Genomic DNA, 19,103 nt, shown 5'->3' on the forward strand with positions numbered 1-19,103 from the left:
GACAGGGGAGCTGTGCTGTGGTCTTGGCACTACGTAGCCAAGAAATCACTATCATTTAATCCCAAACTGCTTGGCAGTTTACAAAAGATATAGTAGGCCCTTCTGGTTCCAATTAGCCTCTTTTCTACCGCTTTTCCGGCTCATTAGCGTTTGACAAGTTGTTTTATAGAGCTTCATAACAGCTTTTTACAGAGAAAGTATCTTCCAACAAGTGCTTCTATGGCCTCTGCGTGTACATCAATTGCTATCTAATCCATTTTTTCTTTTCTTAGATCTTCCTTTGAACCCTTGGTTTCCTGCTCCACCACAAGCGACTGATCCACCTCCAAGCTGGACTTATCTGGCCCATTGGAGAGTTCAAGGGTGGGCGGCTGGTAGGTCTTACGGGCGCTTAGAAGCCAATTGGATCCAGCGACTAAGAGCACAACGCCCAAGGCGACGATGGTGTAGTTCATGTCCACCGGGTCAGTGGGATTCTTCGTGGGAAACACGAAAAGAACGAGAACAAGTAAAGTCCAAGCCAGGTCGGCGATGTTGCAAATGTAGCCCAGGGCGCTCGGCAGCTTAAAAGGGCGGTTTTCGGGAAGCATACGGCGGCCGCGGAACAAGTTGATAGTGGGAGGGATGGCGTAGGTGACAGTAACACAGACGACGGCAGCGGAGATAATAGCGCTGAAGGCATCGTTTGAACCGAGGAAGATCAGCCCGAAAATGATGTCCCAGAAGGAGCACCAGAGAAGTCCAACCACGGGCACGCCTAGGACGGGGTGGATTTGGGTAAAATGACGGCTAAAGGGCATGCCGCCATCGCGAGCCAAGGCGTATGATAGGCGGGAGCTCGTAGCCATATCATCAATTGTGCACAAGACAAAGCCGAGAATGGGGAAGATCATTAGGCAGATACTTCCAGCCCTGCTTCCAGTAGACTGGTAATATATTGTGAGTAAGGGCTCAGAGGACTTCACAGCTTCCGGGATGTCACTGATAACGAAGAGTACGGCACTAATATAGCAAAATCCGGTGACTATCGCCATCGTGATGGCGGATATAATAAGTTTCGGGCCATTAGTCTCTGGCTTTGGCATTTCTTCCATCATATGCATAGTAGCATCGAAGCCGGTTATAGAGAATGCACTATAGGAAGCGTTAGCGTTTACCAGGAGCATTTATAGCCAGGCTTAAGCCTCCCCCTGGGTCCGAAGCTTACCCTTGCAGCAAGCCTATTTGCCAGGCCCAGCCATCTGGCCAGCCGGAGTTGTTGATAAAGCCGCCGTATACAAACGCGCCACTTTGATAGTCTGGGGCCGCGCATGCTAGTATTGTGACTAGGCTAATCATAAAGCCCGTAAGAGTGAAGTAGACATTGTACTTATTCAACCGGGCCAAGTAGCGGTTGCCAAATAGGTTAAAGCACAAGCCAATAAGATTGACGGCAACGTATAGCAGAAACCGGTGCCACGGCTTCGGATCATAGCCAGGGTGCATAAATGAGATAAAACTCGTTACTATTCCGCTGACAAGTAGGCAGTTGGCAGCTGCAGTGCACACCCAAGCTGCGAGATTAATCCATCCTGTGATATAGCTAATACCTCGTTTCGTAGGCTGCCAGCTAGCGACAGCTGCCCAATGATACTGGCCGCCAGCGGTTGGATAGGCAGACAGGAATTCACAGAGAGATAGACCGCAGCACATATTGAAGATACCAGCGACGAGGAGGCCCCAGGTGGCCGAGCTAGACCCGCCAGACGGTAGCGAAGCACTAACCGTGGTGCCAATAGCGGGCCAAGTATTCACGACCGAAAATGCCATCCCGAGCATACCAAGGTTCGAGAAGGCACTGCGATTCAGTTCAGACTTGATGCCCATCTGCTCAAGATGAGCGTGGGCCTCCTGCCTGTGCTGGTTGTTAGGTCGTCGGTCTTCTTCCATAGTTGCTGTCACGATCGTTTTGATGTACGGAACCGCTTTTTCGTTTGCTTTTCAGGCTGAAATGTAACCGGGGGATTAACGAAAAGAGACGGAGTTTGAAAACATAAAGGGTCAAATGAGGCAGAAGCCGTGCCTTTTTCCCCAGCCACGATCACTCTAAGGTACGAGATGTAGGTCTGATATAAGGAGCGGCCGGGGATATTATGGAGCTCAGCACCATCCTACCCACCGGTGTGTGGATTTGAAGCCATCCCCGGCGATAAATCGCCGACCTCAGTGCCGATCGCGCTGCCGGGCACAGTGCCGATATCGAGCAGGTGCCTTCCTTCAACCCCTTTCTGCGCTGGTAAAGTAATTCACAAGCGAGTTCATCACTTGAAAGCACATCGTAAATGTGATAAACTAGATCGACAACAGTAACCAATTTTGCCCATTGATTAGTATGCCATTGTTTCTTGATATAAAAGTCATATATTGACGATGGTTGCTTATTTAATTGCATTTACTGTGGTGTGTTGGGGTGGCCCACCCGCTTGTGGGTTACTTACGTTGGCATATCGCCGACAGTCCCCGGATCAAGCAGGACAATCCAGCAACGATTGGTCTTAGCGCTCCCGCTGCCAACCCTTACTAACTAATAACCAGGGATTTGGTGGGTGCCCGGAGGCCTTGGGTTCAAGTGGCGCCGAGAGCAGAGAGTTACTGTGAAGAGAAATAATCGATAAGCGGCGAAAAATGGCCGCACCCGCGCTCAGCCCTCGGGCATGCCTAACGTGACCCCATAAACCCTACCCCACGACCCAAATGGCTACTCGTAAAACCTGCAAATGCGATAAAAGACTGATGCTATCAAACAGGCTGTAATAGATGTCGTTATAGCGTTGGCCGTAGATAAAATGATTAATGTAATTAATTAGCTGAAGTACCCAATAACAATTTAGAGGGCGGTGGTTAACGGCCAGATGCTACCACCCTCTGTTTTCTCTGATTCCCACTCCTCTGCTTTTGCGCTGTCTATTCCTGCGCACTCTGGTTTGTGGTACCCTTGCTTGTAAATTCTCGGTGATTAAGCGGTGCTTAGAGCTACAGCAGTGCAAAGACTACGACATTTTCCTACTTCGTATGCATGGAGCATCCTGCAAAATTTTCGCGAACTAGACCACGAGGATATTATGAAAGCTCAGGAGCTTTTCGGGAAGACAATCTACTCCACGTTGTGTCCGAGCACTATCCGCTCACTATGGAGCATCTTGTTGCTTCTGTGGTTTATCCTACTGAGAAGCAGTTGGGAGCCATACTATTGCGTGCATTATTTACATTGTCAAAGGTTATCATACTGCTCAGCGTGTACGAAAACTGATGTTGAGATCTGCTTGGTTATAGCACAATATTCCCAGAACGAAAACGTGAGAATCATTATTTTGTAGTACCCAAGGACTTAGCAAATCCTTTCGAGTGAAACATGTTTGTCATAGGGACCAAGATATAGAATAAGACTGGGAATATTACCACAACAGTTGGTCAAGAATGTGCAATAATGTGTGACCTTTGACCAGTGGCGAGAAAAATCATGAACTCGCAATGACATTCATTTCTTTGGATATGCTCTCCATTTCCTTGAGGGTCGGATCCGACGTAAGCGGATATCGCCCATCGACATGCACATCCGAGAACAGAGCCAGCGGCGATGATATTCCAAATATACTGACGTCTCGTGTGAAAGACAGCATCTGCAGATCACACATTCGGATCTAGCTGGGTTAAAAACGACCTGGTACCTTATAAGATCTCCCTACAAAAATTCAACTTCTTGGCTCTCCTATCATTTCCTTGATTCGCCAATCAAGGTCGAATCCGATCGTTGCTAACTGGAATGACGCAAAAAGACGGGTAAACAGGGCACGTGCAGTCCTGTTTCAGCGAGAGATATTATCCATCTTGCGATCGACATAACGATCGCCCTTCCGAGGCCTTCTACTTTCGTTCCGTGCATAAGGCTGAGGGCGATCGTATACTCCAATGGCGGTCTCGGTATGACGTTAACCGATGTCATCGGCCCCCGTTCCTTGTTGAACACCGCTTTTCCATGACTGGTCAACCATCCCAGCTTTGATAGCATTCATCATTTTTTGGGAAGCGGGGTTCAACGTCATTTTGTTTGTTTCTTTCTGTTTTGGCGATAAATGGCGTCATGGGCCTAATTGGGTATATATACTGTCTTCTTCACGGTGATCTCTAGTATGAATTTACTCTAAATCAATTTTCCTTCCACGACTCATTCTTTAACTCTATTTACCTCTTTCATACATCGCACATCAACATGTCTGGCATCGTCCACAAGGTCAAGGACGCCGTTACCCACCACGGCTCGTCCACCCAAGAACACCACCACACTGGCACTGGCTCCGCTAACGCCTACGACTCTACCAAGTCCTCTAACCACGGCCCTCACGATAACAATATTACCAACGCCGCCGATCCCCGAATCGACAGCGACCATTCTCACATGACCGGCACCAATAACACCGTTAGCGGTGCTCCTCACCCTACTACTCAGTCGACTGCTACTGGCCCTACTTCTTCCACCACTACCGGTCCTCACACAAGCAACATGGCCAACAAGGCTGACCCCCACGTCGATAGCGACCGAAGTAAGGAGAGCAGCAACGCCGTCGGCTCCGGTCGTTTCGACCAGGACGTGCACAAGGACAGCATTGGCGGCGCGGGTGTGATACAGGGCATGGGTGGCAGCGGCGGCGAGACTACCACCAAGACCTTCGAGCAGGCGCAGCACGACAATGTCGCAGGCAGTAGCTACAACAGCAAGAAGACTGCCGGTCCTCACCAGAGCGACCTGGGGAATAAGGTGGATCCCCGTGTAGACTCTGATTTGGATGGATCGAAGACTATTGGTTCTCAGCGTGTTTAGGTTGAAATGTATTATAGCTATGACGATTAAGGGAAATTCTATGTGACAATGAGCCAAACTAGGATTACGCCCTGACTTTTGCTCCAGTGGCCTAGTGCCCGGCGTGTGCGGTAAGTTACTCGTGAATAAATACCTTGCACGCCAGATACAAAATTCTATGAACGTTCAACGAGTGAAGACGAAGGAAAGAGTAGCAGCGAATAAACCAACCTTTAATTAGCGGATGTGTACAGTAGGAGGGTTACGTACGCTGTGCATTGGCCTAATGAGGTCCGGTTGAAGAGACTCACATCGTGTCTTACTCTGTTATTGTGACGATCTAACTTAACCTAACCGGTAAGTGAGTTAGGCACCTTCGCGATCCGCATCACGAAGAGTCACAATAACCCATGGGTTTATATATATTAACTCCCGGGTGCTTGGTTGGTGTTCCTGTCCAAGAATCTTAGCTAGGCGATAACGTCATAACCTCTACTGGAAGACAATTGACCAATTCATGCAGTTGTTTAACACGTGTATATATATAGTATTCCAAGAAAATTGCTTGGTCTTTTATTATTCCTTGGTCCTGTATGCTCATAGGTGTTTCCAAGGTTGCGTTCCTACTTGCCCTGTGCGTCCGCTGCTTATCGGCAGATCTGGGGATGGTCCGTCCAACTCCGATTGCGACAACCACACACTCTCTTTCCCACCACACTTCGGGGTAACCTATCCCATCGCCACTGACCATGCTCGGCCAGCCGATCCTACGCGCACTCCGCGCCTCTGGTTCTCCCCTCTGCGCTTCGTCGCCTGCGCGCGCCACTCCGTTGACCATCTCCGCCGCACCGTTCACAAGCACCTTTCCCTCTTCACCACTCTCCCGATCCAGTCCACGATGGGCATCTAATGTCTCCTCTCGGAGAGTACCGTCCATAATCCGACAACAAGCTTATCGCCCTTCCTCCACGCCCCTCTTTACCCAGAACTTCCCCAGCAATCGACGACCTTTCTCCTCAGGCCCACGATTCCAATACCAGAAGAATGACCAATACAATCGATTCGGTGGCTCGGGACGTCGGCAGACGGTGATGTTTCGCCTTATGCAGGATGCGAAACCGCACCATTTTGTGATAATCGGTGTAGTGCTATCAGGGCTATACCTGTACAATACCGAGGAGGTGGAGGTGAGAATGAGAATCGCATGATTGGATGATCTGAAGCTGTGTGCTGACCACTGGATATATCAGATGACGGGTCGGCGACGCTTCAACTGTGTCTCCCACCAGCGGGAACTGCAAATGGGCGACCAGAGCTATCGCGAGGTTCTGAATGCCGAGCGAGGGAAGGTCTTGCCTGAGAATCACCCGCTCACACGCATGGTGAATCGCGTTCTGCAGCGACTGATTCCATTGGCGCCCCTTGAGGGTGCGGATTGGAAAGTCCACGTCATTAAGGATGATGGAATGGTCAACGCATTTGTGCTGCCGGGGTAGGTTGAGCCCGTTTGACTATCTACATCACTAATATCGATTTCAGGGGAAAGGTTTTTGTATACACAGGAATTTTGCCCATCTGCGAGGATGAGGACGGCCTGGCTGCTGTGTTGGGCCACGAGATTGCCCATGTTGTGGCCCACCACCCGGCCGAACGGATGAGCAATAGCTTCCTCACTATCGGGGCTGTTTTTCTCGTCTCATTTCTGTTTGACGTTTCGGGACAGCTGCCTTCGATGCTGCTGAATCTCATGTATAGCCTCCCGAACTCGCGTACGCAGGAGGCTGAAGCAGACAACATGGGACTCAGTATGCCCCCTAAATGACAGAATGTGATTGGAATACTGATCCTGGTTCGCAGTGATGATGTCGAAGGCTTGTTTTAATCCCCAAGCTGCCGTGACACTGTAAGTCTATCGCTTGAGCGAGTTGGAAACCGCCTGCTAAGCCAGGAACCAAATCAGCTGGTCCCGAATGCAGAAGATGGAAAAAGGGGCTCCACCGCAATTTATGTCGACTCATCCATCGGTAGGTGCCGCGGGTGGATAAAAATGTGTCGTGCTAACATGTTGTTTAGAGCTACAACCGGATGGAAGCTATCCAAGGATGGTATGCATCTCCACCTTTAATTCTCAAGCCGCTACTAATGCGATACAGGCTTCTCAAGGCCGAGGCAATCTACGACGACAGTGGATGCAATGCTGTTGGGCGCTTCAGTAAGTGTTGGTCGGTTGTTGTGTCGGAGTATCAGTTCTAATCCTTAGCAGTGCCGGGTTTCCGAGACGCGTATGGCTCACAAGGGTCTCGCGGATGGTAGACACAACGGAAATGCAATGTAATTGTACAATTAGATCAATAGTACCTAGATAATATGTAGTACCTTGTTACCTCCCAAAGTAGTTCGGGTACCATGGTCAACTGGCCCCTCGTGCAAACAGAGCAAACCCACACCTTCCCGAGCTCAAAAAACCCCAACTTGTTGTCTCCCCTCCATTACCATCACTTCTGTCTCATCCACAGAAAACGACCGGTTAATATGTCGTTATCTCTCCCTGGGCCGTCCCAGGCCGGCCTATTCAAGGCCGGATACCAGAGGTAAGTGGTTTTGTGCGCCCGCACTCCCCCGTTGTGCGCCGCGTATCTGCAACTCCCCTGAACCACCAACTGACCATTCTCCTCGCATTTCAGCCACGATGCCGAAGATGGAGCCGTCATCCGCAACATCGAGGCCTGCCAGGCTATCTCGCAGACCGTCCAGACCTCCCTGGGGCCCTATGGCCGCAACAAGATCGTCATCAACCACCTGCAGAAGATGATCCTGACCTCCGATGCGGCCACGATCCTGCGCGAACTCGATGTCGTGCACCCAGCCGCGAAGCTCTTGGTCATGGCTAGTCAGCAGCAGGATGCCGAGATGGGTGACGGGACGAACTTGGTCATCGTCTTGGCTGGTGAGCTGTTGAAGAAGGCGGAGGAATTGATCCGCATGGGTCTGAAGACGAGTGATATTGTCTCGGGCTATGAGAAGGCTCAAAACTACGCATTGAAGGTTCTGGAAGGTATGTTGTTTCTGCCCGAAATTGGCCACTATGGCGATGGCTCTAACTCGATGGTTTCTGGCAGATCTCGAGGTCGATCGGCTCAAGGAGCTGCGGTCGCTGACGGAACTCAGCAAGGCGCTGCGGACAGTTGTGGCTAGCAAGCAATCCGGCACCGAGGATATTCTGGCTGGATTAGTGGCCGAGGCGGTGCTCGCGGTGCTGCCCAAGAACCCCCTCAACTTCAACGTGGATAATGTGCGGGTCGTCAAGATTATGGGCGGCAGCTTGGAACAGTCCCGGGTGGTGAGAGGTATGGTGTTTGGACGGGAGCCAGATGGAATCGTCAAGTCGGCCCGCAAGGCCAAGGTCGGCGTTTTCAGCTGCCCGATCGACATCGGCCAGACCGAGACCAAGGGCACGGTGCTCTTGAAGAACGCACAGGAGATGGTGGACTACACCAAGGGCGAGGAGGAGCGCCTGGAGACGGCCATCAAGGAGCTCTACGATTCCGGCCTTCGGGTTGTCGTGGCTGGTTCTTCAGTCGGCGACCTGGCCCTGCACTACCTCAACAAGTTTAACATCCTGGTGATCAAGATTCTGTCCAAGTTTGAGCTCCGCCGCTTGTGCCGGGTGGTGGGTGCTACCCCGCTCGCCCGTCTTGGTGCACCCATGCCCGACGAGATGGGCACCGTTGATGTTGTTGAGACGACCGAGATTGGTGGTGACCGAGTCACCGTCTTCCGCCAAGAGGAGGCCAACACCGTGACGCGCACAGCCACCATTGTGCTGCGCGGTGCCACCCAGAACCACCTGGACGACGTTGAGCGTGCCATTGACGACGGCGTGAACGTCGTCAAGGCCATCACCAAGGACCCGCGCCTGGTCCCCGGAGCCGGCGCCACGGAAATCCAGCTGGTGGACCGGATCTCCAACTTTGCCGACAAGACTCCCGGTCTGCCGCAGTACGCCATCCGCAAGTATGCCGAGGCCTTCGAGGTTATCCCGCGCACGCTTGCCGAATCCGCCGGCCTTGACGCCACGGAGGTTCTCTCCCGCCTGTACACCGCACACCACCGTTCTGAACCGGCCGGTCAGTCCTCTTCAGAAGAGGAGGACGATGGCAGCTCCTCGGACGAGGAGCCCTACTGGACCACCGGCGTCGACCTCGAGATTGGCTCCTCTTCCGGTACTCTGGATGCAGTTGAGGAGGGAATCCTGGATCTCATGGCCTCCAAGAGCTGGGCAATCCGTCTGGCTAGCGAGTCTGCCCGGACTGTGCTCAGCGTGGATCAGATTATTGTTGCTCGGCAGGCTGGGGGCCCAAAACCGCCCGGCCCGAACGCCAACTGGGATGAGGATTAATTGTATGTTTTGAATGGTGATAGATCTTCCCACGATATCACGAAAAAAGAAAGTTTCCTGGTGTGAATAAAAATGAACAACTATAGAAAATGATTCTTGCACTACAAATGTATAGATCTGGTCCATAGAGAGATGACATAAGCGATTCACGTGACCTCTTTAGATTTTCCCCGAGTCTCGCTTTTTGTCTTGCCGCGCCGATTGAGCTGTCTCTTCCCTTTCCTTCCCAATTGCGTCTTTCATTCTCCATCATCTGCGTTTCTCTCCTGTCCCCACCTCCGCCATGTCCCTCCCTATCCACACAGCAGCCCGCTGCTGCAGACACCTCTCCGGCGCCGTCCGTCCGTCCTCCCTGCGCATCGCGACCTCCGCATACACAGCCCGCAGCACACCCAGCAGCCGGCGATGGGAGACGACCGAGGCCGCTGCTGCGGCTCCCAGCAACCCTAAGATTACGCAGATCGTCGACCAGATCAGCCAATTGACGCTTCTGGAGACCGCCGACCTGGTGTCTTCTTTGAAGGTGGGTGCACCATTTCCCAACCTTTATTGACTCACCATGATTGGGTTCTTTTAAATGTTATAAACTGCGAAATCTAGAAGACTAACTGGCCCTTCAATGCAATAGACCCGCCTGAACATCCCCGACCTCCCCGTGGGCGGCTTCGCCATGGCCCCCGGCGCGGCCGCTCCAGGCGCTGCTGCGGCTGCCGAGGAAGAGGAAGCTGCGCCCGCCGCAGCGGAGAAGACGCTGTTTAACCTGAAGCTTGAGTCGTTCGAGGCCGCGTCTAAGCCCAAGGTCATCAAGGAGATCAAGACCATGCTCGGCCTGTCGCTGGTGGACAGCAAAAAGTTCGTCGAGTCCGTGCCCAAGGTCATGAAGGAGTCTGTGCCGAAGGAGGAGGCGGAGAAGATTGTTGAGACGCTCAAGGGGCTGGGTGCTAAGGTTACTATGGAGTAAAATGTTTGGACGATTGGAGATTGGAGATGGGGGTACCGGCTCTCCTCTTTTATTTACTCTTTTTTTTTGGTAGATGCGTGAGGGCAAATGTACATTATACGCATTGCGTTATGGCTTCTTTATTTATTTTCCATTTTATTCTGAGTGTTTTTTTGTAGAGGGCTCAATTGGATGGATGCATTGGATACATTTTCGCATTGAGGATCAATTGAGATCAAAACTCCGTCCGGATCCCGCGAACTTTCTCTCGTCCCTTCCCACCTCAACCCGCCAGTTGCTACCACACACACCCCTTCTCACACCCACGGCGAATTCGCCTCCCATGCCCGTCCGACGAATAACGCCTTTGCAACAATGGCTCCAGTTTCGTCGAGGCCTCGGCTCAACCACCCATGTGCTCTGTCCAGCGCACGCGAGCAACCCCCTCTCCCCAGCCGAGCGACTTCTCGCTCTCTCCAACCAGCACAGTAAACTCATCAGCTCCCGCACGACAAAGCGACCCTTTCATCACACACGTCCAGCTCTCCGGAAAGGCCCTAAACCATCGCCCAGAGTGGATGACGCGCAATGGAAACAGAAGCGGGAGCGATCAGCGGAATTCTTGGACAACAACCGTTGGATCGTATGGAAAGACTACGATAAAAAACTGGCAGAGGTTCGGTACGAAGCAGAGTCACTCCACAAGTCCGCCACGGAGGCGGGTATGCTGCCCAAGTCTCTCAAGTTGAAAGATTTTACCGATATAGGAGTCAAGTTGCTTGAAGCGTCGACTAAGTCAGCTGGGCCCACCAAACAGGTGATCCGATCTATATCTCAAGGTAAATTCTATCCCTATCTTTCTTGCTTTGGTCCAAGTCACTGATCCGACCCTGCTACCCGGCGGTAGATGTTGACACCGTCCACAAAATCGGACACGTCCACTCCAACTCGAGCAAGCTTTGGCAGGCATGGCTTCTTCGGGCATCCGCCAATGCAGAGGCCAAGGCTGCCGTTGTTATTCTCGCGGCTCAGCAAGCCAGAAATCAAAAAGTAGTCCAACGGACCCCATACACCGACATGGTTACCAACTTCGCCCGGCAAGACCGCTACCCGCCCGCTATGCTACTTGAAGCGCATTTTCTCCAAAGACTTGGGAAGAACCAAGAGGCTCGTGATCTGCTAGACAAGGAAATCTTTCCGTATCTGCAACCAACGGCTGTCCAGCCTCCGCTTTGGGAAGATATCACGCTGGGCAGAAATATTCAGTCACCCTGGACTCTGCTTGCCACTATCACCGCGCATTTACAGCTCCACGAGATGACCGATCAGATCCTTGAAACAGCTGCGATCAAGTACCAGGACTCCGATGCTTTGGTCAAGTACGCTGCCGTTTTGTGGCAACGGGGCGAGCAGGACAAGTATGAAGAGTGCATGAACAAGGCTGCCATGGCCGGCAACCCGGATGCCTGTTTCCGACTAGCCAACTACTACTACAAGATCTCGGAGCATGTTTATGATCCGCGCAGCGAGAGAACCTGGGAAAGCCCCGCCACCAATCCCGTTGAACGGTTTCTCCAAAAGCTGTTCAGGCCATTGCAGGAACGGATACGTCAGAAGATCGATCCTTTCATACATCGCGAGACCTACGCCAAATTGGCTACTGAATGGTACGAGGTGGCTACGGAACTCAACAGCAGCAATCGCATCCCGGCCTTGATGGCGGCGATCCTGCATCGACGGGTACACAACTGGCGCGCCGCGCAATATTTCATTGATCTACAAAGCGATGATCCTATGCTGGCCAGGAAAATGGGTTTAACGACGTTGCGTGACGGGTGGGAAGACCCGACCTATGAGCCTGATATCAAAAGCTCAATGTTGCCTGTACCATGATCAAAGCAGGACTGGACGTTAGTATGTCGTCGCAGAAGCACCTGTCATTTTAATGCTTGTATAGTATGTATTATACCAAAACCTACTTTCTGTGTTTGTGTGTGTTATTCCCATTTCTACGATGGTGCAAGCATTCCTTCTATAATATATGTCCGTTTCTTTTTTCCTTTTGCCCCCTTCTAGCCTTTGAAGGCACCGAAAAACAAAACCGCCCATCTGAGCTCCGTCCTTATGTTCCCGTCCGTAAGAAAATGCAGGCCAATAAACTAACCAACCAGATAGAGAGAGCGGCCGAGACACATTTCTTTCCCGGCGCTGCAATACCCACGAGTTCTCAAGCCATAATAAGAAAGAAAGAAAGTGGAGTAAACGCCACCCCATTCTCAGGACCATGCCCACAGAAAATCGAGAAACAGAATGAAAAAAATAACAGACCAGAGCAAGAGATCAATAAGGTTTCCTCCTCCCCTTCCCTTTCCCCTTCCCCCTCGTCTTTAGCTCCACAAATCCAAGAGCTTTCAACCCCTCTGCTAGATTCGACGAGTCCTGCATCCCCGGGAAATCCTTTGCGGGATACACGCGGAACGGCTCCGACCACGCCTCCGCAAGAATAGGCATGGACTGGCCCGTATCCTCGACGGAGCCCCAGTTCATGAGCCGAAATTGAAGCCGGTACAGGCCTGCCGAGCGGATGGAGAGGTCTGCGAAGATGAAGAATGTTGCTGGTGGGTGGATGTGAGGCCGTGACAAGGAGGATGGCGTGCTTCTTCTGCTTGTGTTTCTGGAGATGATGTCCCCGGACGGGGAATATGATGGGTGTATTGGTGCGGATGTCGGGTCTGGGTCTTCGTCCACGTAGAAGGGGGACATGAAAGCTTTGCCGGAAAGCAAGGGCGTGGAGAAGGTATCGTCGGAACGGGCGACGCCGTCGCCTCCTTCGCTGATACTACTGCGCTTGGAGCGTGTTGGGTCTGCGTCGGTGGGCTCCGCCCATGGGGAAGACGACGACACGGGAAAGAGCAGACAGCCTACGGTGAATCGCGGGTCTTGCAGGATATCGCGATCGTCTTGCGAGACTGGATCGAAGTCTGTTAGGAGGATCTGCACTATCGGAGGCGGGTCGACGGGGCGGCGGTCTCTGTCGCCGGCGCCGCATGCTCGCGCGGCTTCGGGCTGCTGGCGGACATGGAGGTGGTAGCGGGACTGTGTGGATGGGCGGCGTGGTTGCCGTGGTAGTGGAGGGGGAGGAGGCGGTGATGATGCTGGAAGGTGATGAAGAAGCCTATCAAACCCTAACGGCATGCTATAGCTTGTTGGCCGTGATCTTTGTCTTGACGGTGGTTCGTTGTGGCTGCTGCTGCTCGCCCTGGTGGACGGAGCTGCACTGCTTGTGCATGGTGCGGCGGCGCTCTTTTCCGAGTGGACGGGACTGGGCATTGTTGTCGAGCTGTTGCTGTGCCTGAGATTCAATGTCAGAGTACATGTGTCTAGCGGCCATTGCGCGGTCTCTTCTGGTGTTGGGGTTTCGTGAAAACGACCTTTTTAGTTTCGCCTTGGCCCATCGCTGTCGAGACTTTTCTGCTGCAATGCAAGAATGGCAAAAGAAGAAAACAAAAGAAGGAAAAAGAAAAAAGAAAAGAAAAGAAAGGGACTGTACAGTGACTCCAGGTCGTACCCCCGACAGCCATCATAGTCGCGGCCATGGCTCATAGGACTTGACACCTCCTCGTACGGGCTGGGGCAACCGAGTATATCGGTATTCGCAGTGCCGCGGTTAAGAGCCCGTAGCGGCAGAGTTTGTTGCATAGACTGACGGTAAAGATGCCGTGAACTTTCAGAAGAGACCACATACCTGGCGTCGGGACCCCGGTCCGGAAGATGGCCACTGGGCGCGGGCAATCGGGGCCCTGGCGGCGTAGTTAGGACGGGACGATCGTAGACCGGGTTCTGCGGCAGGATTTGTCGAGGCTCATGCCTGGGGTATGGCGGATAGGGCATTCGGGGCTGTTGTGAACGGCCCGAATCGAAGTAGGCCGTCCGTTCGGGTGTGGGATGCCCCCATTGTTGCGATGGCGGCCTCGACATCTATCCGGTCACGGAACCCCGACGGAGCGGGTTGGGATTCTTGCTATTTGTAGATGTGCCCGCCAGCGTGTTTCAGCTCGCTGCAAGGCAGGCATTCGCGCGAAATAGAAGCGGTCAGATCAGCCACGAGGGAATACCTCGGAAAACTGATGTCTATATATGTCTGCCTCGGAGCCGGGACCGCAATTAACAAATGAAGATATGATGTAATGCATGTTCTGGGATTCTGCAGGGAAAACAAAGAGTAGGGATCTGATAACTCCGCCACATTCGTATGTATTCATGTATGTAGTATGTACTCACAAAGAAGGCATGATAGGGAACGGTGTGCGACCCTGGCTCAGTTGCCTGGCGGGAGGAGAAATAGAAAAAGAAATCCCACCCCTGCCACATTCCTCCCCTCCACCCTTTTTGTTTCCTTGGGTGTGTGTCCCTTGGACGTATTCACCCTAGTCACTTCGGCTGGGAATGGTAGAGAGATAAACCGGCGGACGCTTGTGTTGAGCGACATCCGATTTATTATTATTTGTTAGGCTCCCTATTTATTCTAGCACTAGTTTGCACCAAGCACCATCAGCTCTACAGTACATACTACTACTGGTGGCGCACCTGGTCCACTATCACAGCCCCCAAAGAAAGGAAGACCCGTGGGGAACGGGCCGGGCGCGGGTTTCGCCACGAGACCAGGGGGCAAGGAGAACCAGTAAAAGCCGCGGGTGTCTCGAGCGTAGATGTGCGTGGGGAATAACTAGCCTATTTGAGGGCTCCGGAACCTGCTAGCAACTAACGCCCGAGGAGCTCCGAGCCGGGTGCAAGAAAAACCCAAAAAGACCAAAAAAGACGGTCAGGATTCAATCACACCTGTCTTTCCCAAAACTCGAGGCTCCCTGGCTGTGTAACACCATCAATGGTGATGGATATCGTTTGAGATACAAGAAAAAAAAAAAAAAAAAAAAAAAAAAAAGGGGTTCTGGGCAAGGCAGCCCAACGACGGGCTTTGTGATGGATGGTGTTTGGCCGGTTGGCTGGTAACGAACTAGGTTGAGCAGAACGGGCCCTAGCTGAAGCATGCAGGAAAAAAAACTCAGATCTCCGCTTCATAGACACAAAGGAGAGAGATTTCCGCCGGATTGCCGGAGCAGCGGTTTGCTACCGGCGATCTCTGTCGGAAAGCTGACCGACTAACCTCTAGGCTGAACTAGTCGCCAGCTCTCCACTGTGTAGTTCAACTCATAGCTGCTCCTCGAAACAGTCGGCACTTGGAGACGAACTACATCCGTGGCGTGATTGTCCGTCGGCAATCGTGCATCTCCATTCGTTACATCCCGGTTCCATTCCACCCAGAGTCCACAGCGGAGGTCTCAAAACTACCTCGGTGGCTTCTATGTATTAATGATGTTCTCTGATCCTGAGTGCTGATGGTCAATGTCGGGGGTCCCGCATGCGAGGGGGCTGGTTAAACCTCTCGACGGCCCCTCGTGGAGACTCGGACGCTGTCAGTTTCGGGAAGTTCACGGTTCTGTTTTCCAGGAATCAGTGAGAGTATTAGCTTTCATGGCAGCGCGGTCTGGCCACCAAGCCTCTCTCTAGTTGGGTGTGCGCCAACTGTCCTTTAGGACTCAGATACGTGGTTAATGTATGTATCTGATCAGATCTGCAATGCAATAGCCTCTACGAACCGAGGAATTCGCAGCATGTCACCAACTGACATTACAGGCCTCCGGAATCACAATTTTTGGATTATTTTTCATGCAGACTTCTTTTCACATGAGCTGGCCTGATCACCCGAAGTGGCATTTGAGTTGTCAGCCGTGCAAGGTTCTGGAGTCCGCCACGCCGGGATGGTTTGCAAGGGACAGGGCGGTTGAGAACTACCGCTGTCGGAATCTTGAAAAGAGAACAGTTGCAAAGTAGTCGTATAATGCATCGCAGTTGGCCAATCCGCGTTGGCTGGTCAAGGGTAGACACGGAGCGCAGTCCACCGACTCTGCAAATTCTGCAAAGCAGAGTTTGAGCTCTGCCCCCTAACGGCAACGCTTGAACTTTCATTCCGCCGATGCTCCTTGAGGCCCGCAATTGCGACAGAAAACTGTATAGTTGGAAATCATACTGGAAATGACCCCCATGACGGGTCGTGCCTGAATCCGCCCCGCTAAAAAACGGCTGGGCTGGCTGGGAACTATATCCATGGAACGACCAGTACAGAACCCGAGGTCCCGCTGATAGACCCCAGAAGGAAGCGCCAAGAGTTAGTGATCGGCAGACAAAGGAATGCTTGCCTCGCTGGAGCCTTGCGGAGCAACCAGCCGGCGTGTCAGCAAGTCACTGTAGGGATATAGCATTTCGAAGGATAGATTGAAAAGAATAAATTAGCCGCGATTTGCGGATCTCGGGTCGCATTAGCAGATGAATCCGGTTTCTGTGCTAGGAAGGCAGATTGGTGAACAAAAAGGCTCTAAGGCCTAAAGACAGGATTAACCTTGAAAACAGCCGTTCCCAAAGGGATGGGCCTGCGCTGCCAGCCCGTTGATCGTCGTTCCCAAGTGACGTGGGCAGATATGAAAGATCAATGTCCGTGCATACGACACAAAATACGATGCATGTGGTGCGACCCAGAGAGGCTTAGAGGTGACCGGTATTCGAATTCGGCGAACGCAAGGTAGGCATTGATCGAGATCAGCGTCGATCTCCACCGCTGGGCTGGCTGATTGGAAGGGTGCAAATCCGGAGAATCCCCTTGAGTCGGTCGTAGATGGCAGGTTCGAGTGAACAAAGGTAATGTGTTTGATCATATCTACACTAAGGAGTCTCTATGCCTGTCTTTTTTGTACATACATCGGACAATCAAAAGCCAAGATCGGGGCTTGGATCTATGTCCAGGTAAAGATCAGATGTAAACCATCCGACTTGCAGTCTTCCCTTGTACGGCCTGTCCTCGAACATGAGAGGCATGACCGATCCAAACGGACCGGATTTCGTTGCCGGTCCGGGATCAATCACTCCCGTGCTCTGCCCGACATTCAGAGCGAGAAAATTGCCGTTTATGCGATCCCAGGTCACGATATATCCGGTACGCTCCCATGGGCTGTTTTCAAAATGCTGAACCTCCATTGTCCCCAGTTGCATCAGATGTAAACAGTGATGTCCCGTCTGAGGGACACCATTCAGAATCCGGTGAGCGCGCATTAACCCCAAAGTAGACGGAGTCCAGGGTCTAGACGAGTCGTGTGAGACGGGAAGCCGGGAATCCGAAAACTCGATTGGCGAGTGTTGCGGTAAGAAACGAACCCGCCAAGGGGCATTCTTGACAGTGGGGTCGGCGAAGTGGCAAGGGTGCTCGTCGCAATCGTTTAGTATGTCCGCAGCTCTACCCCAGGGTTCTGGGGATTTGGAAAACATAGACGCTTCGAGTTCATGAAACAAACGTCTGTGATTGTCGTATCCCTGACAGTCGCCATCGATCGTGATGAGTGGTTCGTCGCCAAATGGCGGCGGTCTCGTAGACTCGGTGAAGCTGGGGGCAGTATGTGTCTGACGCTCGCCATCCCACTCAATGCCCATCCTATGCTCCATGTTGGAGACCTCTTTCTCCAATATCCGAATGTACTCAGATTCCGTGATCAGAAGGGGTAACCCTTCGCCCACAATCGGGTCATCGAGCAGAATCCGCAGTGAGTTGAATCTGCGGATAAAAGGCAGCTTGTTACTGTTGCGTTGAGCTATGTCCTCAAGAAAGTCCAGAGCCGTTCTGGAACGTCCAGCATAAATCAAGTTAGAAACGACGGAATAGCAGGAGAACCAGAAATCGCGAATTTGATCACTTGGGGCTTTTCCAGGTCCATGGTCCATTAAGTAGTTCCATGCGTCCTGTAGCGGTGCCCGACTCCCTAATCTCGCGAGTATCTGAATATAACAGACATTCCATTCCATGAAATCGTGGAGTCTGGGTTGGTTCTGCGACCCAGCTTCTCCTTCTCCCGTGATCATGGCAAGCATAGGACTTGAATCGTAGCGTGAATCTTCAAGATAGGCAGCAGAGAGGACTTTGGAGCCGGGTTCGGCTACCATGGTGCTCATTTTGTCACTTAATTTTCGATGTCCCTGACGACTGAAGTCCTTCACAAAGTGTGCGAGGGCTGAAGCATCCAGGGAAAGCATTGCATAACGCATCCCCAACGCGTAGAGTTGAGGCAAAACAGGCGCCTCAATCCTTTGAAGCCTTGCAATAGTGTCACGTAATACCAACACGATATCGGCCTCCGAGTAATGGCGCGCACAACGTCGGAGAGCATGAGAAAGAAGACGGCAGTCCTCGCTCTGCAGGAATTGAGCTCCTTGCCTATCATTCACATATCTTTCAACAATGCTCCTTAGCGTGGAAAGGCGAGAAGTGTTGTTCAAGATGAACCTTTGGTTCTTTTGCGGGGGTAGTGGTAGTCCTCTGAGGGAATTCCATAAAGGCCCAGGAGGAATGCCGGCATACCATTCTTGGTCGAACAGGCCACGAAGACTCTCCTGTAAGTACAGGTTTGGTTGTGGCTCGTATCTTGGTTCAATTGCGCCAGTTACAGAGAACCGAAGCAATTCGGAAGGCGAAGGTCTGGCATTCGCGTCCTCGCTGACGGTGGTGGACAAGTCATGGTGATAGCGAATCGCTGATTGCGGAAGAAGGCGACGGGCGCAAAGTTGTCGCCTTGACTGATGTAGCGCAGCCCAAGAGGAAGACCCTCTCATATTTGCTAGGGGTGACGGCAGATAACCCCCATTCAGGTCACGGTGGCCCAATCCAGGAGGGTGGAGAGAGATAAACGCGCGATAAGGGGACCAACAGAAGCTGGGGTAGTTTGGACGGGCAGAGGAAGGGCGGTGGAAGGAGCGGTGAGTCCATGGTCACTTCAGACTCTGATTACGTCTAGTCTGTTCAACATCCACACTACACAGCACCACCC

At 52.3% G+C, this 19,103-nt stretch overlaps 7 protein-coding genes across 7 annotated transcripts; 4 read left to right on the forward strand and 3 right to left on the reverse strand.

Annotated features, from left to right (window-relative positions):
* Positions 1-248: 248 nt before the first annotated feature.
* Positions 249-1,929, reverse strand: N7474_001242 (gaba permease; the record flags this gene model as incomplete). Its single annotated transcript, XM_057192657.1, has 2 exons — positions 249-1,134; positions 1,208-1,929. The coding sequence occupies 2 exons, from the start codon at positions 1,927-1,929 to the stop codon at positions 249-251; spliced, it is 1,608 nt and encodes a 535-aa protein (XP_057057610.1).
* Positions 1,930-4,249: 2,320 nt separating this feature from the next.
* On the forward strand, positions 4,250-4,858 carry N7474_001243 (uncharacterized protein; the record flags this gene model as incomplete). The annotated part of the gene is made up of 1 exon (XM_057192658.1): positions 4,250-4,858. One exon carries the CDS (start codon positions 4,250-4,252, stop codon positions 4,856-4,858), a length of 609 nt encoding a protein of 202 aa, XP_057057611.1.
* A 728-nt stretch (positions 4,859-5,586) lies between these two features.
* Positions 5,587-9,236, forward strand: N7474_001244 (chaperonin-containing T-complex subunit CCT8; the record flags this gene model as incomplete). Its single annotated transcript, XM_057192659.1, has 11 exons — positions 5,587-6,024; positions 6,088-6,329; positions 6,377-6,642; positions 6,695-6,740; positions 6,798-6,861; positions 6,911-6,942; positions 6,991-7,049; positions 7,101-7,119; positions 7,354-7,428; positions 7,522-7,892; positions 7,957-9,236. 11 exons carry the CDS (start codon positions 5,587-5,589, stop codon positions 9,234-9,236), a joined length of 2,892 nt encoding a protein of 963 aa, XP_057057612.1.
* Positions 9,237-9,519: 283 nt separating this feature from the next.
* Positions 9,520-10,197, forward strand: N7474_001245 (mitochondrial 54S ribosomal protein bL12m; the record flags this gene model as incomplete). The annotated part of the gene is made up of 2 exons (XM_057192660.1): positions 9,520-9,759; positions 9,865-10,197. The coding sequence occupies 2 exons, from the start codon at positions 9,520-9,522 to the stop codon at positions 10,195-10,197; spliced, it is 573 nt and encodes a 190-aa protein (XP_057057613.1).
* A 322-nt stretch (positions 10,198-10,519) lies between these two features.
* N7474_001246 (uncharacterized protein) lies at positions 10,520-12,069 on the forward strand (the record flags this gene model as incomplete). The annotated part of the gene is made up of 2 exons (XM_057192661.1): positions 10,520-10,993; positions 11,053-12,069. The coding sequence occupies 2 exons, from the start codon at positions 10,520-10,522 to the stop codon at positions 12,067-12,069; spliced, it is 1,491 nt and encodes a 496-aa protein (XP_057057614.1).
* Positions 12,070-12,516: 447 nt separating this feature from the next.
* On the reverse strand, positions 12,517-13,506 carry N7474_001247 (velvet factor family protein; the record flags this gene model as incomplete). Its single annotated transcript, XM_057192662.1, has 1 exon — positions 12,517-13,506. The coding sequence occupies one exon, from the start codon at positions 13,504-13,506 to the stop codon at positions 12,517-12,519; it is 990 nt and encodes a 329-aa protein (XP_057057615.1).
* A 3,492-nt stretch (positions 13,507-16,998) lies between these two features.
* N7474_001248 (uncharacterized protein) lies at positions 16,999-18,888 on the reverse strand (the record flags this gene model as incomplete). Its single annotated transcript, XM_057192663.1, has 1 exon — positions 16,999-18,888. The coding sequence occupies one exon, from the start codon at positions 18,886-18,888 to the stop codon at positions 16,999-17,001; it is 1,890 nt and encodes a 629-aa protein (XP_057057616.1).
* Positions 18,889-19,103: the final 215 nt, after the last annotated feature.

This window comes from Penicillium riverlandense, assembly GCF_028828495.1.
Source record: "Penicillium riverlandense strain IBT 135883 chromosome Unknown utg000001l_segment0_segment0, whole genome shotgun sequence".
NCBI lineage: Eukaryota > Fungi > Ascomycota > Eurotiomycetes > Eurotiales > Aspergillaceae > Penicillium > Penicillium riverlandense.